Source organism: Portunus trituberculatus, chromosome 17 (assembly GCF_017591435.1).
Source record: "Portunus trituberculatus isolate SZX2019 chromosome 17, ASM1759143v1, whole genome shotgun sequence".
NCBI lineage: Eukaryota > Metazoa > Arthropoda > Malacostraca > Decapoda > Portunidae > Portunus > Portunus trituberculatus.
This window is the reverse complement of record NC_059271.1, coordinates 2,342,501-2,359,538: the sequence shown is the minus strand read 5'-3', so window position 1 is coordinate 2,359,538 and position 17,038 is coordinate 2,342,501. Positions and strand designations below refer to the sequence as shown.

The following is a 17,038-nucleotide window of genomic DNA, read 5'->3' as shown; positions in this document are numbered from 1 at the left end:
TAATAAGAAATTAACCCCGCGGTCTCTGGTGGCGGGAAGGCGAGACGGAGGGCTGTGTGGCGGCTGTGGTGGATGCGGTGTAGTAGATCTTTGTTTTGGTGCGAATATTGACATTTTTACAGAGGCCATGGCTAAGCAAATGTCCATATCCTCATTCTTCACCAAGTCCCCGGGGCCGGGCAAGACCAAGGAGCAAGGGTCACCAAAGGGGAACGTGAAGCTGAGAGGGAAAGGTGAGTGAAGGAATGCATGGCTGCCCACCCACTGCCGCGCCACCTCACCACTCGCCCTGTCACCATCACCCTCCCCTGCCTCCACGCTGGGTATCGGCAGTAAGCGAGGAAATGTCACCAGGAAGCTTTGTGGTGGAGTATTGATTAGTATTAATAGTGGTTAGTGAATGATTGGTGAGTGAGTGATGGGAGTCTTCGCGCCGCCTAGGTCACCAGCAGGATAGGAAGTGGTTCAGTAGTTTGTATGTGGTGATGCAAGGCTAATGACAACCAGGTGGTGCATAGCTTGTGTTAGTAAGTGGTGGACTTTAATTAACTCGTACAATCTCTTATCATGTATGATTACCACGTAATTGTCGACTCAATGTGCCTCTCAAGGATTTACATTCAGGCCACTCTGCCCCCTGTACCGCTGCCCCCACGTCAAGGTAGGGCGGATCGACTTGTGGCTGAGGGCTGAGTTGATGTGCCCGAAATGATAAAAATGTATTGGCACTGCTTAAAGAAATGGCATAACCGCGGCAGTCCAAATGTTATATTATGAATTAAGGTACTGGTAAAAATACAGAATAGGACCTCCCCCCTTTTCCTCCATCCCTCCCTCCAACCTGCCCCAACAAGCTTAGGGGATTGTGGGGAATCAGGGGTTTCAGGGGGGGAGCCAAAAGAGGTGAGATATGGCGATCCGAAAAAAAAAAAAAATTTAAGGACAAAAACAGCTGTTTTTTATAAGGAAAAATTTGGAAAATGTAAAAATTCATGGATAATTTTTGCTGAAATTAGCCTAACGTAACATAATAACATGCTAGCTGGGGAACTGCGCCCCCAAGACCCCCCTAAACTATCCTAACTTTACCTAACCTAACCTGACCTTACCAGAAAAAATTATGAATTTAAAAATTCATGGATAATTTTTGCTGAAATTACCCTAACCTAACATAAACTGTTAGCTGGGGGGCTATGTCCTAAATGATCCTAACCTAACCTAACCTTACCACGAACACTAACCCATCCTAACCAAAATGCAAACACTAACCTGCAGAATCTAAGTCCACAGTGGTTTGGTTTCTGGTATTTTTGGTTAGTGTTTGTATTTTGGTTAGGCTGGGTAAGTGTTTGTGGTAAGGTTAATTTAGGTTAGGTAAGGTTAGGATAGTTTAGGTGGAGGTTAGAAAAGCAATGGGCCCAGATGGAGTGTCAGGATGGACACTGAGAGAATGTAGAGAACAGCTGGCGGAACCAATTTTGAATGTGATCAACAGCTCTTTGATGGAAGGGAAAGTATTAAGGGAATGGAAAACAGCAAATGTAGTGCCTATGTATAAAGGAGGAAAAAAGACCTGAGCTCTGAAATTATAGGCGAAGTGTCACTGACTAGTGTTGTGGGAAAGCTCTGCAAAATTGTAATTAAGGAAAATTGGTTGGAATATCTGGAGGAAAATTAAATTACAATAACTGATAATTTGATTTCAGAAAAGAAAGATCATGTATAACAAATTTACTAAGTTTTTATACAAGATGAGGTACAAGGAAGAGATGGATGAGTCTACACAGTGTATTTGAATATTAGAAAGGCTTTTGACAGAGTATCACATAAAAGACTTAGAAAATAGAACACATAAGAGGAATACAAGAAAATATCTTTTGAATGGGTGAAGGACTACTTAAAGGAAAGAGAAATGAAGACTGTGGTAAGAGACACCCCCATCAAGCTGGAGCACTGTACAGGGCCGAAGTTACCTTTGGCTGAAATTATTTGTATCTGTGTATGTCTGTTAAGTGCACTTAGCTTTATAGACGGTATCAGCAAACTGGCATACTGGCAAACCATCTATAAACCTCTTCCTTCCTTCCTTCCTTCCTTCCTTCCTTCCTTCCTTCCTTCCTTCCTTCCTTCCTTCCTTCCTTCCTTCCTTCCTTCCTTCCTTCCTTCCTTTCCTTCTTTCTTCCCTTCCCTTCCCTTCCCTTCCCCTCCCCTCCCCTTTCTTTCTTTCTTTCTTTTTTTCTTTCTTTCTTTCTTTCTTTCTTTCTTTCCTCCCTTCCCTTCCCTTCTCCTCCCCCCCCTCCCTCCCCTCCCTTCCCCTCCCTCTATTACAGCTTCCTTTCCACAGAGTTCCAGTTGATGGACCTGGTATGGGCCAAGCTGGAGGGTCATCCGTGGTGGCCGGCGCTGGTGTGCAACAGTCCCGGGGAGAACACCTTCATGCGCCGCAACCAGATCCACGTACAGTTCTTTGATAGGCCCCCCACACGCGGCTGGGTGAAGGATGGGTGAGTGGGGATGCTGTTGGGGACTGTGGGTTGGGTGTGGTGGTGGACTGTGGGGTGGGTTGGTGTGGTGTCTTATGTGAGGCTGTGACTGTGGGTTGTGTTATTAGGCTCAGAAGTATTGGATGGCTTTATTTTTTATATTTTGCTGCTCATAACTGATACTGAGGGTGGCGTGCTCATTGCTCCTCTCTTACAATCTTCTTTTCTCTCCTTTCCTCTCCTCTTCTCTCCTCTCCCCACTGACAGCCTGGTGAAGCTTTATGGACCAGCGGGTGAGACAGGCGTGCCCTCCTACCGTGACGCTACGTGGGTGGAGGCAGTAAAGGATGCAGGGGAGGCGGAGAAGCTGCCTAGGGAAGACCGGTCAGTGCTGCTGGTGGACATGTTGCCTTCCGATGATGAGGACTTGCTGGAGGCCATGGAAGAGGTGGAGAATGGTATGTGTATTTGAGAGAGAGAGTGGCCCATATTTAGAAATGCTTAGCTCTCTCACCACAACTATTTTCCAAGGCCACACAGATGATTAGTGGGGCTTTCAAGAATGTTTCTGCAGTTATCAGGATAGAAATCTTGTCACTCAGCCTCTAAAACTGTAAAACCATCTTAAAAAACGCTCTGCCCTCTCACCACAAGCATTTTCCAAGGCCACAGAGATGATTAGCAGGGTTTTCAAGAGTGTTTCTCCAGTTATTAGGGTAGAAATCTTGTCACTCTGCCTCTAGAACTGTAAAGATACCCTAAAAGACTTGTGTAAATTTTAATTAAACCCTCCTGAAATATTGAGTGTCAAGTACAGAAAGGTTTGAGAATACGGACCAGAGAGAGAGAGAGAGAGAGAGAGGGAGAGAGGGAGGCAGGTGTGTGTGTGTGTATGTATGTATATGTGTTGTGTATGTGTGCACTCTTATTTTTAGTTGTTTAGTGGTATATAGTTTTAGTATGGATGTATCTTTGCTCTTAGTTTGGTCTCTTGTATTTTGTTCCCTCATTTAGACTATACTTCATTATCCTCCTCTTTTTTTTTTTTGATCTGAATGGCTACAGAATCTCAATTTATGTAGATATTGTTTCATGTGTACCTCTCTTTCTGACTTATTCTTTTTAATTCATATGTTCTTTGTGTGTGTGTGTGTGTGTGTGTGTGTGTGTGTGTGTGTGTGTGTGTGTGTGTGTGTGTGTGTGTGTGTGTAATTCACCTCGATCGCCTGCTGGTCATCCAGCCAGTCTTCCCCATTACGGAGCAAGCTCAGAGCTCATAGACCAGTCTTCGGGTAGGACTGAGACCACATCACACACAACACACACCGGGAAAGCGAGGCCACAACCCCTCGAGTTACATCCCATACCTATTTACTGCTAGGTGAACAGGGGCCAAACATTAAGAGGCTTGCCCATTTGCCTCGCCGCTTTCTGGGACTCGAACCCGGGCCTCTCGATTGTGAGTCGAGCGTGCTAACCACTACACTACGCAGTGTGTGTGTGTGTGTGTGTGTGTGTGTGTGTGTGTGTGTGTGTGTGTGTGTGTGTGTGTGTGTGTGTGTGTGTGTGTGTATTTTCTCATTTGGTCTCTTATTAGTAACTTGTTCCACTTTGATCATGTTCTCATCTTAACCCCTTCAATACTGGGTACATTTTTACCTTGAGTTTTGTCTGTGATTAGATTATTTTATTGACATTAGGAAGGGTCTATGGTGGTCAGAAGATTAATGGCCAGAGTCTTCACTATTTTAATCTCCACATAAGTTTCTGAAGCTGTGTAAAATCACCAAATAGTAACCAGAATATGAAACTGCACCTGGGTAGTGAAGGATTTAACACCTTTTAGTAGAGTGAAGTGAAGATGAGTGACATACATGAGTGACATTCTCGTTGCACCCTTCAGACAGTGACAAGAGCAAGGAGAACGTGGCGGTGAGTGGCACAAAGAACGGTCACAGCAGCCAGCCATCTAAGGGGGAGCCCAAGCCCAAGCGACGCAGAATTATCCTCCACTCAGACAGCGAGTCAGAGGACGACTACAAACCGCCGGGTGAGCTGGCGGACAGAGCTAAACACACACGCACACACACACACACACACACACACACACACACACACACACACACACACACACACACACACACACACACACACACACACACACACACACACACACTCTGTAACTAATGACCCTGTTGTGCATTGAAAACACTCATTACATTATATCGCAGTGTTATGTTATAGTGACCAGTCTCTCACCATTGCCCCCAAGATGAGTCCGGGGAGAGCGACGACTCGGCCAGCTCCGGGGTGGATGAGGCACAGGTGTCTGAGCCAGAGAGTGAGTTGGAAGTGGATTCGCCGGTCAAGGTAAGTCACTTTTGGTCACATCTTTTTTGTATTTCATTTATTTTGTTTTATTTTATTTTACTTTTACTTTACTTTACTTTACTTGTTTATTTATTTATTTATATATTTATTTTTTGGTGAAGAATAGTGGGCCAAGAAAACTCACCTAAGGATCAGTTCTGTCACCAACTTGCAGTCTATTACTGCTTTATGATCTTGTGTCAACTCTGGCCATTATTGTAGCAACACTTACCTTTTCACTGTCATCGTAACACCATCACTACTTTATTTACTGAGAATATTAGAAGAGAGAGAGAGAGTGTGTGTGTGTGTGTGTGTGTGTGTGTGTGTGTGTGTGTGTGTGTGTGTGTGTGTGTGTTGGTTGGTTCTAGGTAACTGAATCATTATCTTTGTGCTTGCAGGAACCCCAAACCAAGCGTAGGAAAGCTGAACCCCTCAAGACTCGCAACCTGAACTCCTCCCTCTCCTCGCCTCGCAGCGCCTCCTCTCCCTCCTCCAAGGTGTCCAGCGGGGTGAAGGCGAAGCTGGCTGTCTTTGCTGCCAAGGAGGTGAGGTGTGCTTCTGTGTGTGTTGTCTTACTCTGCTGAACACTGCCTTTAGGATTATAGTGATTTTTGTGCCTGTTTAATTTCTTCTCATTTTTTTTCCTTCCTTCTTAATTTTTATTCACTTTACTTCCTTATTTCTCTGTTCTTTATTTGTGCCCCTTATTCCTCCTTCATACATTTTTTTTTCTTCTTTATGTCTTCGTGGTGTGTCTTGTCTTAACAACAAACTCATCCTCATAAGCATTTTTTTTTTTTACAAGCCTTTCCTTCTGATTGATTTATTGTACTGATTTCAACTTTTCTTCCTCTTCTCTCATTTCCTATTTTCTACATTCTTTCCTTCCTTCCTTATTTCTTTATTCTTCATTCCTGCCCTGTATTCCTCCTTTGTCCATGTTTTTATCTATTCTTAATGTGTCTTGCCTTACAACAAACTCATCCTTTCCTTCTGTCCCTGTAAGGCGCCACCAGCCAAGCCAGCCGGGCAGGAGGAGGACTGGCCATTCATGAAAGAGCCATGGCTGCAGCCCAAGAACATCATGGACCGAGAGAGGCGGCGACCTGACCACCCTGAATATGACCCTCGCACACTGTACATCCCTGATTCTTTCTTGGCACAGCAGACTCCGGTAAGGCCCCAGGGAGAGGAAGAGAGGAGCCTGGGGGAGTAAATGCTATAGGTGGGGAGAAGACTTGAGGAGGCTGGGAAATACTAGGGATGAAATGTGATAGGTGGAGAAAGTTTGAGAGAGAGGAGAGCTTGAGAAATGGAAAAACTTGAGAGAGGAGCCTGGGGAACTAGAGATGGAGAGAAGCTGTGAGAAGTCTGGGGGTGATAAGAAGTGTAGAGGATAGAGGAGGGCTTGAGAAATGGAGAGAAGCTTGGGGAATTACAGATGGAGAAAAATTGTGAGAAATCTGAAGATGATAGGAAGCAGAAGGGAATAGTAGGATTGTGGTAGACTTGGGAATGAGGAGGAGCAAAGGGAAATATGTAGATAGGAGTCTTGGGTACACTACAGATAAGGAGGAGGCTGTGGGAGCCGCATCGGATAAGAGAGTGGTGTGTTGCAGGGGATGCGTCAGTGGTGGGAGCTGAAGTCCCACCATTACGACACAGTGCTGTTCTTCAAGATGGGCAAGTTCTATGAGCTGTTCCACATGGATGCTGTGCTGGGTGTGCAGGAACTGGGACTCATCATGATGAAGGTAAGGGACACAAGTTGTAATAATGGATAGGCATTGCTCTTAATAGATGAAGAGTGAGTCAGAAAATTCATCTGATCTCAAAGGAAAAATGTTTATGCCCACTTTCTCAGCTGTCATATGGCATGTAGGAAATGGCTTTTTGTGTAAGGAGAGTTGTTATTGTTAGTTTGGTTCCACAGGGGGAGAAAGCACACAGTGGGTTCCCTGAGGTGGCATACAGCCGCTACTCCACAGCACTCATTGAGAAGGGGTACAAGGTGGCCCGCATTGAGCAGACTGAGACGCCAGAGATGATGGAGAAGAGGTGCAAGAGCAGTAAGTGCCAGGCAAGGTGTTGATAATGATGGGGATTGGCAGGTGCAACATTGATTTGCCCTCTGGACATGCCTTGGTTTATGTAATTGAAAGTGTGGTAGAATTCAGCTCAGTTATGGTGAGGTGCAGTGTTGGGTTCATTTAGAGCTGTGTGGATGATGTTATTGTTCTGTAAGTCTGTTAATTCAAGCCCTCCAACTTGCAGTGGCCCGGCCCAGCAAGTTTGACCGTGTGGTGAAACGGGAGATTTGTCAGATGACCAGCCGGGCCACACGTGTGTATGGCTCAGTGGATGGCGAGGAGTCTGAGGCCAGCACATCACACCTCCTGGCGCTGGCTGAGAGGGTGAGTTGTGGCAGGGAATAGAGTACAAAACAAGCCAAGAAAAGTGTACATTTTTTTACTTATAGTTTTAGTTTTTATTGATTGTTTTTAGAGATTATGAGGGACAAAATCATGTGGAAAAATTTGTCATGTTAGTCTGTTGGTGTTGTATTTATTGACTAATGTCTCCTTGTGATAAATGAATTGAGGAGGATGTGTTATTAATGATATTATTACTATTTGTGTTTCAGCCAGCGAAGAACAGCAGTGAACTCAGTGAGTACGGTGTGGCCTTTGTGGACACCAGTGTTGGCATCTTTCACCTGGGCCAGTTTGTGGACGACTGCCACACCTCTAGACTGCGCACCCTCCTGGCACACTATCCTGTGGCTCAGGTACACACACACACACACACACACCTGCCCTGCCTACCACAGTGGAAGGAATCTGCTAATCTGCTATTTTCACCTGTTGGCATATCTCTCTCTCTCTCTCTCTCTCTCTCTCTCTCTCTCTCTCTCTCTCTCTCTCTCTCTCTCTCTCTCTCTCTCTCTCTCTCTCTCTCTCTCTCTCTCAGCTTGATTTTTAATTGCACTTATTTAATTTTTTTGTCATTTAAGTTTTTTAAGAATTTTTTTGCTTATTTTTTTGTTTTTATGTAGTACATTTTTCTCTTTACTTTTTTCCCTGTTGTTTGTTTCTCCCTCTTCAGTGATGTTGCAGTGCCTTGTTTTGTCATGCCCTACAAGTCAGTAAGTCACTCCTGGCCTCCTCAGATCCTGACAGAACGCAGCCGTGTCGGAGCCAAGACCAAGCAGATAGTGAGTGCCTTGGTGCCTCACAACTTGAGGGAGGTGCTGGTGCCTGAGAAAGAGTTTTGGACAGCCTCAAAGACCCTTAACTTCCTGCTGGAGGGACCTTACTTCAAGAGAGAGGGAGAGGCTGACACCCAGTGGCCCAAAGCACTGAAGGACATGATGGATGAAGGTAGGGCACTTGTTACATGCTGGTGTGTAAGGAATTAACCCCTTCAGTACCATGACTTGCTTCCATATTCATTCTGGTTACTATTTGGAGATTTTGTACAGCTTCAGAAACTCATGTGGGGGATTAGAATAGTGAAGATTCTGGCCATTAATCTTCTGACCTCCATAGACCTTTTCAGTGTCAATAAAATGGTCTAATCTTACACAAATCTCAAGGTAAAAATGTGTCCCAGTACTGAATGGATTAATGGAAGTGATTGTGAAAGGGTTGCAAAATTGAAGCCTGGAGATAAGTTTTCTGGCATGTTATTTATGACTGTTTAATTGGTATGTTGCCAAAAGAAACTCTAGCTGTCAGACACTGAAGAGACTTTACTAAGGTCAGTAGAGACATACAGTAACTACATCAGTATCTTAAGAAGTCTACACACTTTGTTCAGGAAGTTATGGCTACATCACAACTTTCAGGTACAAATTACAATTAGTTTTTTGTTTGAGACACTTCTGCTCTCTCTTAACTTTCTTTGATTAATATTCTTCCTTTACTGGCAGGTGACTCATTGGGCAAGACACCACAGGAAGGCAAGGAGCTAGCACTGTCTGCCATGGGTGCCCTCACCTGGTACCTCATGCAGTGCCGTCTGGACGAACAGCTGCTCACACGACGCAAGTTTGAGGAGTACCAGCCCCCAGACATTGTCAACATGGCCGGCCAGACCGACTCCAAGGCGTCCATCCCAGCCTTCATTACCGGCAGGCATCACATGGTGGGTGTGGCGGCGGTGGTGGCCAGGTTGGTGGGAGAGTTAGATGAAAGTGAAAGGCTGTGGGATCATTATGTTTTTAGAATGCAAACTTTTAATGCATATTCTGTACCTTAGCACTTCTAAGTACATTTTTATTCTTTTGACTTGATTCCTTCTATCTCTTCTGTCTTTCTTACACATTATATTAATGATAATTTGTTTTGTACTAATTGAGCACAACAGCCCAGCTTCTGAGAAGAACCTCTTATATTCTCTCTGGTGTGTGCAGGTGCTGGACGGCACAACACTGCACAACCTGGAGGTGTTCAGGAACATTGGCGGCGGCACAGAGGGTACACTGGTGGAGCAGCTGGACCATTGCTCCACACCCTTCGGCAAGAGGTGGGTCGCAGGGAGTGGTGTCTTGATAGGAGTGTTCTGAACAGCTACCTGTTGGGGACATGGAGTGAAAAGGCACACTGTGCTCATTTATTTTTTTATTTTTTGTCTTTACAAACCTGAGGAGCCGAGTCACTGTAGGCCTGTCTGCAATCCCACTGTCTTGTTGCACCTGATGATTTGTGTGGTTGTATAACGTGTTCCTGTCACATTTTTGCTTCACAGAGTCACAGTACTAGGCACTAGACTAGCCACCTTTCAGCTCTCAGTGGCTCTCAGTTTTAGAGGTGTGCAAATGGCTCTTGGAGTGATGCTTGTTTTCATACAAAGAGTTGTTAGATGTAAAGAGACAAGGAAAATTATCCAAGAAGAGTGAATATCTTCGGTCCAAGTAGCTTCTGTGCAGTTGTGAGCTAAATGGGAACTGAAGGTTGTTAAGTGCAGTGGTAATTTTGTAGGATGCTGAGGATAGAAGACACATTTATGGCCCAAATACACATACACACACACACCTTCAGGTTGCTGAGGAGCTGGATGTGTGCCCCTCTGTGCAGCCCAGCAGCCATCCAGCGCCGGCTTGATGCCATTGCTGACCTGCGCAGTAACCTTGGCCTGATGGATGAGGTCATTCTGCTTCTCAAGACCCTGCCTGACTTGGAGAGGATGTTGGCCAAGTAAGTGCTGAGTTCCTTGACTAGTGTGGTGTTGGTAAGGTAACATGCAAGCCACACAGTTGATGATGTGAGGGACTTGGATGTCAGCAAGGTGTGATGTGGAGTGCAACAGGGCTATAACACCAGCCTGGGGATTCTGAAAGCACTCCCAAAGATTTATATGAAGTTCTGAAGTGGGTTTAATGAGGGAGATGAAAAAGAGAATTACAAGAGCATATGGAAAAAGACTGGAAATAGACTAATGGAAGAAAAGAAAAATGTGATGGAATAAGAGAACCTGTATGTGTATGTATGGAGATTCTTAAATGTGATGGAGGCTTCAAAGGGGATCAGATAGGGAATGTAAAATGTAGTACAGGAGATAAAAAATGATAAGTGTAATAAATAATTAGTTGTGTATTATGTGTCATTTTTGCCTCTCCATGCAGAGTTCACACACATGGGCTGAGCCGGCAGTCCAGTCACCCAGAGACCCGTGCCATCTACTTCGAGGAGATCAAGTACAACAAAAAGAAGGTGGAAGGCTTCCTGATGGCCCTTAAGGGGTTCAAAACCTGCATGCAGATTGTCAAGAAGTTCAAAGGTGTGTGTGTTTGTGTGTGTGTGTCTGTGTTAGAGAGAGAATAGTGTGTCTGTGTGTGTGTGTGTGTCTGTGTGTGTGTGTGTGTGTCTGTGTGTGTGTGTGTCTGTGTGTCTGTGTGTGTGTGTGTGTGTGTGTGTGTGTGTGTGTGTGTGTGTCTGTGTCATGTGTAATGTGTCTGTGTGTGTTTTCTACTGTTATTTTTTAAGATGGTTCATGCTGTATGTGACAGTATAGCTTTACACTTCTTGCTATTTTTTATTTTCACAAAATTGGTTTCAATTAGTAAGTTTCAGTGTAATGATGCAGTATTGAATTAACATTTGTAAGAATGTCACAGTTTTAAGGAAGTCAAAGATGTAGCCATGCATTGTGTTTAGTTCCTTTGGCAATCAGTGTGTGTGCATGATGGCAATGTGGAGTGTTTGGTGTAGCAGTGTGTGGCTCTGTGCAGGTTTGAGGGAGTCGCTCACCTCCAGTCTGCTGAGGAACTGTGTCACCACCACGGACGATGACGGCACCTTCCCCCTTCTGGAGGAACCCCTCGCCTTCTTTGATGTGAGTTGTGTGTGTGTACTTTTGTTACATAATTTTGTAGTTTGATTGATAACCTGTGCTTGGACGGTTCCATTCTGAAAAAAAATTGTTATCCAGCTTGAGTCTTAATTCTTGAATACCTGGATGAGTTCTGTATCAGTTTGTGTTATTTTCCTTCCTGTAGTGAATTGCTCTCAGTTTTTCACGTCGCCTCATATATCTCACAAATCCTAGACAACCTCAATTCTCTCAATTCATTTTTTTCTTTTGATACAGCATTTCCACAGGAGTGGTACCAATGGTGTCTTGATAGCTTGGCAAGAGAATGACACTGGCCATACAGAGCCTTAAAACTCCCAAGCATCTCTGGGTCAGGATCCATTAGGTTGGGAAGCAGTGGAAGCTTGAACCATCGGACCAGTGATGACTTAAGAGTGCCTGTGTTTGTCCCCAGAATGCTTTTGACCAGGCTGAGGCACAGAAGGAAGGCAAGATTGTGCCGCGAGCCGGTGTGGACGCAGAGTATGATGAGGCAGTGCAGCAGATTGACTCCACCAAGAAGAGTCTAGCAGAATATCTCAAGGAACAGTGCAAACATTTCGGCACAAAGGTGTGTGTGTGTGTGCGCGCGTGTGCATATGCGCGCGAATAATTTCAAGCAAAATTACTGCATCTCTCTCTGGCATCAGTATTGTGGATGTAGGGATATTGACATTTTGATTTGGCTAAATCATATTTGTCACAGATAAAGCTGATTGCAGTAGGCAGGTGTGGCAGATTGTCTTGCTGATGTGTGTCATTCATGTACTTGTATTAATGATACATCTTGCAGGATATGACACAGCCTGGTCTCCTTCCCTGCAGGTGGTGTACTGGGGCAATGACAAGAAGCGCTACCAGCTTGAGGTACCGGAGCACGCCTCCCGCCGTGCTGGGGATGACTACGAGCTGGTGAGTCAGCGCAAGGGTCACCGCCGCTTCTGGACCTCCACCACCCGGGAGTTGCTGGCTGACATGATTGCCGGGGAGGAGCAGCGTAACACCTCGCTCAGTGACATTGCTCGCAGGATATTCAACCAGTTTGACCAACAGTAAGGGATACACACGCATCCACATACTGATTCCTTGTTTTGTGTTGCTGCTGCAGTGGTTAGTGGTAATTGCCAGTGGTAGATGAAAACTTAAAAGTTGATTGCATGTTGCTGGTTAAGAGTCGATAGTCATTGCTGGTTAAGTCATGTCAGCTTGGACTGACTTCTTAAGTCATTGTTCTAATATGAGTGAGGTTCAAGCTGAGAATTAATCCTTAGTATGTTTTCAGCCAGAAGCAATGGGAAGCTGCTCTACAGTGTGTGGCTACACTGGACGTGCTCTGCTCACTCACAGTGTTCTCCCGTGGGGCAGAGACTGTGCAGCCTGAGGTGATCAGTCCTCAGGATGGTGTTCAGGTAGGCAGTCTGCTTGTACTTGTCACAGCTGAGGTAGAAAACTTAACGTGATAGAGATGAAATAAAACCTGGAGTTATTGAGAAGACAAAAGAGGTTCTGAGAGTGGTTTACCAACATTATAATAACAAAGATGATCCCCTTGAGGAAGTTCTTAAGAAAAATGCATCAGATAGTTAACAAAATTATTAAGGTTAGGAATTCTTAATATGATAACTGTAGTAATTCTTCCTGCCACATCCCAGCCATTCCTTGAGATCCGCAACGGCCTGCACCCGTGCCTGCTGTCCACCATGGCAGATAAGTTCATCCCCAACGACGTGGTGGTGGGAGGGCCAGCGGAGGATGCCCACCGTCCACTGGTGCTGATAACGGGGCCAAACATGGGAGGCAAGTCCACCCTGATGAGGCAGACGGCACTCATCTGTCTCCTGGCACAGCTGGTGGGTGCTGCTTGGTGCTGTAGCTCTGGCTGGACAGTGCTGAAATTCTTTTAGTGTTAACTTTCATAACAGGATCTTTGTTTTTTACAACTATGCCACAAAACTGAAACTTTAACTGAGCCTTACCTTGCTCTGCGTCAGGGCTCCTATGTCCCCGCTGAAGCCTGCCGCCTTACACCCGTGGATCGAGTGTTCACCCGCGTGGGGGCCTCGGACCGCATCATGGCGGGGGAGTCCACCTTCTTTGTGGAGCTGGCCGAGACCTCCTCCATTCTGCAGCATGCCACACACCACTCCTTGGTGCTGGTGGATGAGCTGGGTGAGTGCTGGGTGGTGGGTACAGTGTGGGAGGATTTACTCTGTGGTTCAGGCCTTGGTGTGAATCAGGAGTGATTTCTTAAACCTGGTAAAAATGTTTATGAACCATTATTTTGTTCCGTTGTTAAGTGAAGTTGACTGGTAATTGTAACCATTACAATACCAGAGAGGAGCAAGTAAAGTCAGTGTGTGTATGTGTGTGTGCACACGCATCAAGGATGGAATAAATGAGTGACTGATGGAAGAGTGCAGACAGTCAGGAGAGCCATTACAATCCTCTCACAGGGCTCACATACACAGTATGGTTGCATTCCCTAATGAATAATTGTGTTAAGACATCATGCTGTGTGGAATACTTTGATGAGGCAATTTTACCTTCAGGACGAGGCACGGCCACCTACGACGGCACTGCCATTGCTTCTGGGGTGGTGGATGCCCTGGCTATCCGTGGCTGCCGGACGCTGTTCTCCACACATTACCATGCGCTGGTAGACCACTTCACTGACAACCACAATGTCTCCTGTGGTCACATGGTAAGGCAGAAGCTGGAGGACAGACACTGTGACCCAAACACAATACACACTCCCATAAGGTTGCTGGGAGTTGGCTTAGTAGTGGTTCATAATTGTACAATAATAATCTCCTGTTCAGCAAGTGATTCTGTGTGCATTCATGTCTCCTATTACAAGCACTGTTTCCTCCCCTATGCTCTCTCTCAATTCTTTAAGTATTAGACATACTTCCTCCTATTCTCCTTATCAGCTCTTTCTCCAATAACAGTTATATACACTACCACCACCACCATCATCTCTATTTTACCACACTCATTCCTACATTCTACTTTCTCTGCTTTTACACCTCCCCACATCAATCTCCTTTCAGTCCTTTCAGTCCTCTTCCAAGTGTCTCTGTGTAGGCTCACATCCCTCCATTCACACATCATCTCTCAGCTGAGTCTGTAAGTCCGACTACGTTGAACTTCCACTCACTGAGCTCCTTGTTTACATCATCAAATTTCCTCACATCCCATCCTCTCTCATTTATACAATCAATCTTCAAACATTCACTTGCCTGGTTAGTTAACTCTCTGTGTCTGCCGTACTCTGCTGGTCCTCCTTGTCAGGCTGTCTCTATGCAGCACACCTGCCTTGCTCTCAGCCAGTTGCCTGTTGGACATTCTGGTTCCCATCATGGTTGAGGTGGATCCTGTCTCTTCCTCAGAATCTGTCTTGGTCCAGGATCCCATCCATGTCCAGGAAACTCAATGTTGCCCTTCTGAGAGGCATTGCCTGCACGTGAACATAAAGACTTTGCTTGACCATCGTGTCATTACACAAACATTGAGGAATAAAGAAAGACTCCTTAGCTGCTGACACAACATTAAAACACACTATTAGAACCAGCTCTTGCCCTCTACACTCCTGCCACTACAAGCTGCCTCTAGCCAACAGTACCTTAACACTGACTTTGTTCCTCCCTCCCCAGGCGTGCATGGTGGAGAGTGGAGAGGACGACAATGACCCCTCACAGGAGACCATCACCTTCCTGTACAAGTTCACTGATGGCTCATGTCCCAAGTCTTATGGGTTCAATGTGGCTCGTCTGGCTGGCCTGCCCGAGACAGTGATCCGGCAGGCGAGGGGGAAGGCGAGGGAGTTGGAGATGATCACCCTGAAGAAGCAAGTGTTCTCCAGGGTGGTCAGTGCTGTCGGGGCCAAGCCAGGCGTGCTGAGGGAGACTCTGTCCGAGGCCCTCAAGTCCCTGCGTGTGGATTGAGGTGCAGGCAGGCAAGGCAGGCCAATGAAGTCTAACTGTCCTGCTGTCACCATGTTCCTGAAGGTGGGAGAGAAATACAGTAAAAGCCTTATTTTGTGTAGGATTATTTGATGTAAAGATGAAATATTGTGTGTCACCATTCAGTCTTGATCCTAGAGTGGGTTCTGGAGTGAGAGAGCTCAAAGATGTGTTGTTTTGGATATTCTCAGAATGATTGTGACATGAACCCTCACTTGGAAACAGTGCTGCATTCACCCCCTCCTCAGTGTTGGGTGTTGTGCACCTGTGTGTGTGTGATGTGTGTGTGTGCCATCACTGTAAATACTCATCACTGTGTTCCTAATCTACATACGTACATGTGTATCTATATAGTAGTACAAACTTGATCTTTACTTTTTTTTTTTTGAGTTGTGGGTTACACAATCATCTCGTTATTTAAAGTTATTTTTTTACTTTATTGTGTTGGACATTTTCCTGAAATACCTAATAAAATTTTAAGCATCTCTATTTCTGGTTTCATATTTTCCTTTATGGTGTTGAATGGTGTTAACTCAGTACAGTTGATTGGTGCGTTTGTCTTGTTGTATGTACACTGGTTTTACTGCCATCACTAATTACTGTCACCTCTACTACTACTACTACTACTACTACTACTACTACTACTACTACTACTACAGCACTGCACCTGAGCCACACACCAAGCCTTATCACCGCTACTTTGCCTCACTACAGCATCTACACGGTACCTTGCCTCACTACAGCATCTTGTGTAGTTTCTGTACACACACACACACACACACACACACACACACACACACACACAGAGGGAAAGATTATAGATCAAACAGCTCTGGGAACAATGCAAAAGGCAAGGGGGAGAGGAAGGGAGGAAGACAGCGTATAGCAGAGTTGACGGAGGGGAGAGGGGAAGGGGGAGGGGAGGTGGTGCCGTGGAAGGCGAGGTTGGGGGGAGGGTGCCACGAGCCGCCTCAATGGACCCTGTTTACCCTCGTCCCCGCTGGCGGATATTTGGTCGGCGACAGCTTCCGTCCGTCCGTCTGTCTCCGTACAATTGATCCCACGTGACGTGCGGCTCCGCGGCAGCCAGACCACCGCCGCGCAGCGAGACACCAGGAACTCCTCTCAGATTTGTGACTGACATCGATATGACACGGTCTGAAGGCAGGTCTATGGAAAGCAGTGATCCACAAACACTCAGCGCGCACACAAACAACGGCTCGTCCCATCCTTGTCATTTCACTTGTATTCACTTTCGTGGCCGCGTCCAGCTCCCAGACGCTGGAGTCCATTAATTAATGTAGTATTCTTCCGAGTGTGTGTGTGTGTGTGTGTGTGAGACTTGTTGCATCAGTATGAGCCTCTCGTGCCTTAAGAGATTTTGCTCCCTGATCAAATTCTTAGGGATTCTGAAATGCCTAAGGGGAACACGGCAGGAGCAGCAGCAGAGGGATTAGAGGAAGACACCGCTGAATACAATACTCCGTTATTCCAGTGAGCAGTCCTCGCGTCTCGGCCCGGCTTGTGTGGCACCAACACCAGCAGTCCAGGCAGGCGCCTTCCGCCTGGTGACGATGCACCACGAGCCACGCCATGCATGCAGCCAATGGTTGCTCTTGCTTTTGCTTCCAAATCTTGTTTACTAAGATGACAACCCAGCAGCTCTTAAGGAGCGTTTTCTCTGCCGGCAGGAGGAAGTGGTCACCCACACGGGCACCTCGCACCCAGTGAGAGCCATTCCTCGCCACCATCAGCCACCATTCTGGGTTAAATACCACAGAGGTATTTAACGCTGCATGCACTTCATTGATGCCAATAAATGCCCTCACAGATCGAGGCGGTCCAGGCGGTCCTTGGCCACCAGGC

General features: G+C 46.0%; 1 protein-coding gene and 1 long non-coding RNA gene across 2 annotated transcripts in view; one reads left to right on the top strand and one right to left on the bottom strand.

Moving 5' to 3' along the window:
• Positions 1 to 38: 38 nt before the first annotated feature.
• LOC123505015 (DNA mismatch repair protein Msh6-like) lies at positions 39 to 15,661 on the top strand. The gene is made up of 24 exons (XM_045256024.1): positions 39 to 233; positions 2,345 to 2,504; positions 2,751 to 2,941; positions 4,387 to 4,533; positions 4,756 to 4,853; positions 5,255 to 5,401; positions 5,863 to 6,030; positions 6,476 to 6,610; positions 6,790 to 6,925; positions 7,131 to 7,270; positions 7,501 to 7,644; positions 8,026 to 8,236; positions 8,788 to 9,002; positions 9,271 to 9,383; positions 9,899 to 10,054; positions 10,483 to 10,637; positions 11,089 to 11,192; positions 11,626 to 11,781; positions 12,036 to 12,262; positions 12,493 to 12,619; positions 12,863 to 13,060; positions 13,202 to 13,379; positions 13,760 to 13,911; positions 14,864 to 15,661. Exons 1-24 carry the CDS (start codon positions 128 to 130, stop codon positions 15,152 to 15,154), a joined length of 3,855 nt encoding a protein of 1,284 aa, XP_045111959.1. The 5' UTR covers positions 39 to 127; the 3' UTR covers positions 15,155 to 15,661.
• LOC123505016 overlaps positions 14,452 to 17,038 on the bottom strand; it is an 11,672-nt gene continuing 9,085 nt past the window's right edge. Inside the window, exons 2-3 of the long non-coding RNA XR_006675019.1 lie at positions 14,833 to 15,211; positions 14,452 to 14,667 (exon numbers count right to left, since the gene is read on the bottom strand). This is a non-coding gene — a long non-coding RNA (uncharacterized LOC123505016). The remainder of the gene's footprint in view (positions 14,668 to 14,832; positions 15,212 to 17,038) is intronic.